Raw genomic sequence first — 5,555 nt, 5'->3', positions numbered from 1 at the left:
CTAAAGTTGAGCTGTCCTCTCAAGTTGAACTGTCCTCTCAAGTTGAGCTGTCCTCTCAAGTTGAGCTGTTCTGTCAAGTTGAGCTGTCCTCTCAAGTTGAGCTCTCCTCTCAAGTTGAGCTGTCCTCTCAAGTTGAGCTGTCCTCTCAAGTTGAGCTCTCCTCTCATGTTGAGCTCTCCTCTCAAGTTGAGCTCTCCTCTCAAGTTGAGATGTACTCTCAAGTTGATCTGTCCTCTCAAGTTGAGCTGTCCTCTCAAGTTGAGCTGTCCTCGCAAGCTGTGCTGTCCTCGCAAGCTGTGCTGTCGTCGCAAGTTGTGCTGTCCTCGCAAGCTGTACTGTCCTCGCAAGCTGTGCTGTCCCCGCAAGCTGTGCTGTCCTTGCAAGCTGTGCTGTCATCGCAAGCCGTGCTGTCCTCGCAGGCCATGCTGTCCTCGCAAGCCTTGCTGTCCTCGCAAGCTGTGCTGTCCTCGCTAGCTGTGCTGTCCTCGCAAGCTGTGCTGTCCTCGCAAGCTGTGCTGTCCTCGCAAATTGTGCTGTCCTCGCAAGCTGTGCTGTCCTCGCAAGCTGTGCTGTCTCACAAGCTGTGCTGTCCTCGCAAGCTGTGCTGTCCCTGCAAGCCGTGCTGTCCTCGCAAGCCATGCTGTCCTCGCAGGCCGTGCTGTCCTCGCAAGCCTTGCTGTCCTCGCAAGCTGTGCTGTCCTCGCTAGCTGTGCTGTTCTCGCAAGCTGTGCTGTCCTCGCAAGCTGTGCTGTCCTCGCAAGCTGTGCTGTCCTCGCAAGCTGTGCAGTCCTCGCAAGCTGTGCTGTCCTCACAAGCTGTGCTGTCCTCGCAAGCTGTGCTGTCCTCGCAAGCTGTGCTGTCCTCGCAAGCTGTGCAGTCCTTGCAAGCTGTGCTGTCTTCGCTAGCTGTGCTGTCCTCGCAAGCTGTGCTGTCCTCGCAAGCTGTGCTGTCCTCGGAAGCTGTGTTGTCCTCAGAAGCTGCGCTGCCCTCGGAAGCTGTCCTGTCCTCGGAAGCTGTGCTGTCCTCGCAACCCGTGGTGTCCTCACAACCTGTGCTGTCTTCGCAAGCCATGCTGTCCTCGCAACCGGTGCTGTCCTCGCAAGGCGTGCTGTCCTCGCAAGCCGTGCTGTCCTGGCAAGCCGTGCTGTCCTCGCAAGCCATGCTGTCTTCGCAAGCCGTGCTGTCCTCGCAAGCTGTGCTGTTCTTGCAAGCCGTGCTGTCATCGCAAGCCATGCTGTCCTCGCAATTTTAGCGGTCCTCGCAAGCTGTGCTGTCCTCCCAAGCTGTGCTGTCCTCAAAAGTTGTGCTGTCGTCTCAAGTTGAGCTATCCTCTCAAGTTTAGCTGTCCTCTTAAGTTGAGCTGTCCTCTCAAGTTGAGCTGTCCTCTCTAGTTGATCTGTCCTCTCTAGTTGAACTGTCCTCTTTAGTTGAGCTGTCCTCTCTAGTTGAGCTGTCCTCTCTAGTTGAGCTGTCCTCTCTAGTTGAGCTGACCTCTCAAGTTGAGCTTTCCTCTCAAATTGAGCTCTCCTCTCAAGTTGAGCTCTCCTCTCAAGTTGAGGTCTCCTCTCAAGTTGAGCGGTCATCTCAAGGTGAGCTGTCCTCTCAAGTTGAGCCGTCCTCGCAAGCTGTGCTGTCCTCACAAGCTGTGCTGTCCTCGCAAGCTGTGCTGTCCTCGCAAGCTGTGCTGTCCTCGCAAGCTGTGCTGTCCTCGCAAGCTGTGTTGTCCTCGCAAGCTGTGCTCTCCTCGCAAGCTGTGCTGTCCTCGCAAGCCGTGCTGTCCTCGCAAGCTGTGCAGTCCTCAGAAGCTGTGCTGTCTTCGCAACCTGTGCTGTCCTCGCCAGCCGTGCTGTCCTCGCAAGCCGTGCTGTCCTCGCAAGCCGTGCTGTCCTCGCAAGCCGTGCAGTCCTCGCAAGCTTTGCTGTCCACTCGAGTTGAGCTGCCCTCTCGAGTTCAGCTGTCCTCTCAAGTTGAGCTGTGCTCTCAAGTAGAGCTGTCCTCTCAAGTTGCGCTGTCCTCTCTAGCTGAGCTGTCCTCTCAACTTCAGCTGTTCTCTCAAGTTGAACTGTCCTCTCAAGTTGAGCTGTCCTCTCAAGTTGAGCTGTCCTCGCAAGCTGTTCTGTCCTCGCAAGCTGTGCTGTCCTCGCAAGCTGTGCGGTCCCGTAAGCTGTGCTGTCCTCGCAAGCCGTGCTGTTCTTGCAAGCCGTGCTGTCCTCGCAAGCCATGCTAGCCTCGTAGGCATTGCTGTCCTCGAAAGTTGAGCAGTCCTCTCAAGTTGTGTTCTCCTCTCAAGTTGAACTGTCCTCGCAACTTGAGCTGTCCTCTCAAGTCTAGCTGTCCTCGCAAGCAGTGCTGTGCTCGCAAGCCGTGCTGTCCTCGCAAGCCGTGCTGTCCTCGCAAGCCTTGCTGTCCTCGCAAGCTGTGCTGTCCTCGCTAGCTGTGCTGTCCTCACTAGCTGTGCTGTCCTCGCAAGCTGTGCTGTCCTCGCAAGCTGTGCTGTCCTCACAAGCTGTCCTGTCCTCGGAATCTGTGCTGTCCTCGCAACCCGTGCTGTCCTCGAAACCTGTGCTGGCCTCGCAAGCCGTGCTGTCCTCGCAAACCGTGTTGTCCTCGGAGGCTGTGCTGTCCTCGCAAGCCGTGCTGTCCCCGCAAGCCGTGCTGTCCCAACAAGCCATGCTGTCCTCGCAAGCCGTTCTGTCCTTGCAAGCCGTGCTGTCCTCGCAAGCTTTGCTGTCCTCGCAAGCTGTGCTGTCCACCCAAGTTGTGCTGTCATCTCAAGTTGTGCTGTCATCTCGAGTTGTGCTGTCCTCTAAAGTTGAGCTGTCCTCTCAAGTTGAACTGTCCTCTCAAGTTGAGCTGTCCTCTCAAGTCGAGCTGTTCTGTCAAGTTGAGCTGTCCTCTCAAGTTGAGCTCTCCTCTCAAGTTGAGCTGTCCTCTCAAGTTGAGCTGTCCTCTCAAGTTGAGCTCTCCTCTCATGTTGAGCTCTCCTCTCAAGTTGAGCTCTCCTCTCAAGTTGAGATGTACTCTCAAGTTGATCTGTCCTCTCAAGTTGAGCTGTCCTCTCAAGTTGAGCTGTCCTCGCAAGCTGTGCTGTCCTCGCAAGCTGTGCTGTCGTCGCAAGTTGTGCTGTCCTCGCAAGCTGTACTGTCCTCGCAAGCTGTGCTGTCCCCGCAAGCTGTGCTGTCCTTGCAAGCTGTGCTGTCATCGCAAGCCGTGCTGTCCTCGCAGGCCATGCTGTCCTCGCAAGCCTTGCTGTCCTCGCAAGCTGTGCTGTCCTCGCTAGCTGTGCTGTCCTCGCAAGCTGTGCTGTCCTCGCAAGCTGTGCTGTCCTCGCAAATTGTGCTGTCCTCGCAAGCTGTGCTGTCCTCGCAAGCTGTGCTGTCTCACAAGCTGTGCTGTCCTCGCAAGCTGTGCTGTCCCTGCAAGCCGTGCTGTCCTCGCAAGCCATGCTGTCCTCGCAGGCCGTGCTGTCCTCGCAAGCCTTGCTGTCCTCGCAAGCTGTGCTGTCCTCGCTAGCTGTGCTGTTCTCGCAAGCTGTGCTGTCCTCGCAAGCTGTGCTGTCCTCGCAAGCTGTGCTGTCCTCGCAAGCTGTGCAGTCCTCGCAAGCTGTGCTGTCCTCACAAGCTGTGCTGTCCTCGCAAGCTGTGCTGTCCTCGCAAGCTGTGCTGTCCTCGCAAGCTGTGCAGTCCTTGCAAGCTGTGCTGTCTTCGCTAGCTGTGCTGTCCTCGCAAGCTGTGCTGTCCTCGCAAGCTGTGCTGTCCTCGGAAGCTGTGTTGTCCTCAGAAGCTGCGCTGCCCTCGGAAGCTGTCCTGTCCTCGGAAGCTGTGCTGTCCTCGCAACCCGTGGTGTCCTCACAACCTGTGCTGTCTTCGCAAGCCATGCTGTCCTCGCAACCGGTGCTGTCCTCGCAAGGCGTGCTGTCCTCGCAAGCCGTGCTGTCCTGGCAAGCCGTGCTGTCCTCGCAAGCCATGCTGTCTTCGCAAGCCGTGCTGTCCTCGCAAGCTGTGCTGTTCTTGCAAGCCGTGCTGTCATCGCAAGCCATGCTGTCCTCGCAATTTTAGCGGTCCTCGCAAGCTGTGCTGTCCTCCCAAGCTGTGCTGTCCGCAAAAGTTGTGCTGTCGTCTCAAGTTGAGCTATCCTCTCAAGTTTAGCTGTCCTCTTAAGTTGAGCTGTCCTCTCAAGTTGAGCTGTCCTCTCTAGTTGATCTGTCCTCTCTAGTTGAACTGTCCTCTTTAGTTGAGCTGTCCTCTCTAGTTGAGCTGTCCTCTCTAGTTGAGCTGTCCTCTCTAGTTGAGATGACCTCTCAAGTTGAGCTTTCCTCTCAAATTGAGCTCTCCTCTCAAGTTGAGCTCTCCTCTCAAGTTGAGGTCTCCTCTCAAGTTGAGCGGTCATCTCAAGGTGAGCTGTCCTCTCAAGTTGAGCCGTCCTCGCAAGCTGTGCTGTCCTCACAAGCTGTGCTGTCCTCGCAAGCTGTGCTGTCCTCGCAAGCTGTGCTGTCCTCGCAAGCTGTGCTGTCCTCGCAAGCTGTGTTGTCCTCGCAAGCTGTGCTGTCCTCGCAAGCTGTGCTGTCCTCGGAAGCTGTGCTGTCCTCGCAAGCCGTGCTGTCCCCGCAAGCCGTGATGTCCCCGCAAGCCGTGCTGTCCTCGCAAGCCGTTCTGTCCTTGCAAGACATGCTGTCCTCGCAAGCTTTGCTGTCCTCGCAAGCTGTGCTGTCCACCCAAGTTGTGCTGTCATCTCAAGTTGTGCTGTCATCTCGAGTTGTGCTGTCCTCTAAAGTTGAGCTGTCCTCTCAAGTTGAACTGTCCTCTCAAGTTGAGCTGTCCTCTCAAGTTGAGCTGTTCTGTCAAGTTGAGCTGTCCTCTCAAGTTGAGCTCTCCTCTCAAGTTGAGCTGTCCTCTCAAGTTGAGCTGTCCTCTCAAGTTGAGCTCTCCTCTCATGTTGAGCTCTCCTCTCAAGTTGAGCTCTCCTCTCAAGTTGAGATGTACTCTCAAGTTGATCTGTCCTCTCAAGTTGAGCTGTCCTCTCAAGTTGAGCTGTCCTCGCAAGCTGTGCTGTCCTCGCAAGCTGTGCTGTCGTCGCAAGTTGTGCTGTCCTCGCAAGCTGTACTGTCCTCGCAAGCTGTGCTGTCCCCGCAAGCTGTGCTGTCCTTGCAAGCTGTGCTGTCATCGCAAGCCGTGCTGTCCTCGCAGGCCATGCTGTCCTCGCAAGCCTTGCTGTCCTCGCAAGCTGTGCTGTCCTCGCTAGCTGTGCTGTCCTCGCAAGCTGTGCTGTCCTCGCAAGCTGTGCTGTCCTCGCAAATTGTGCTGTCCTCGCAAGCTGTGCTGTCCTCGCAAGCTGTGCTGTCTCACAAGCTGTGCTGTCCTCGCAAGCTGTGCTGTCCCTGCAAGCCGTGCTGTCCTCGCAAGCCATGCTGTCCTCGCAGGCCGTGCTGTCCTCGCAAGCCTTGCTGTCCTCGCAAGCTGTGCTGTCCTCGCTAGCTGTGCTGTTCTCGCAAGCTGTGCTGTCCTCGCAAGCTGTGCTGTCCTCGCAAGCTGTGCTGTCCTCGCAAGCTGTGCAGT

General features: G+C 56.7%; 2 protein-coding genes across 2 annotated transcripts; both read right to left on the bottom strand.

The window, feature by feature from the left end:
* On the bottom strand, nucleotides 1-2,222 carry LOC124731463. The gene is made up of 2 exons (XM_047248514.1): nucleotides 1,492-2,222; nucleotides 1-1,216 (listed from the first exon to the last, which is right to left on the bottom strand). The coding sequence occupies exons 1-2, from the start codon at nucleotides 2,220-2,222 to the stop codon at nucleotides 1-3; spliced, it is 1,947 nt and encodes a 648-aa protein (XP_047104470.1).
* A 584-nt stretch (nucleotides 2,223-2,806) lies between these two features.
* On the bottom strand, nucleotides 2,807-4,039 carry LOC124731462 (prestalk protein-like). The gene has a single exon (XM_047248513.1). The coding sequence runs from the start codon at nucleotides 4,037-4,039 to the stop codon at nucleotides 2,807-2,809; it is 1,233 nt and encodes a 410-aa protein (XP_047104469.1).
* Between the last annotated feature and the right edge of the window lie 1,516 nt (nucleotides 4,040-5,555).

Source organism: Schistocerca piceifrons, unplaced genomic scaffold, assembly GCF_021461385.2.
Source record: "Schistocerca piceifrons isolate TAMUIC-IGC-003096 unplaced genomic scaffold, iqSchPice1.1 HiC_scaffold_1286, whole genome shotgun sequence".
Lineage (NCBI taxonomy): Eukaryota > Metazoa > Arthropoda > Insecta > Orthoptera > Acrididae > Schistocerca > Schistocerca piceifrons.
This window is presented reverse-complemented; position numbering and strand designations above follow the sequence as displayed.

Excerpts from the sequence above, each read along its gene's own strand:
- LOC124731463 (XM_047248514.1), bottom strand. The coding sequence starts at position 2,222 with ATGGCTTGCGAGGACAGCACGGCTTGCAAGAACAGCACGGCTTGCGAG. Across the intron at positions 1,217-1,491 it reads AGGAAAGCTCAACTTGAGAG|CACGGCTTGCAAGAACAGCA; the intron begins GTCAGCTCAACT and ends TTGCGATGACAG.
- LOC124731462 (XM_047248513.1), bottom strand. The coding sequence starts at position 4,039 with ATGGCTTGCGATGACAGCACGGCTTGCAAGAACAGCACAGCTTGCGAG.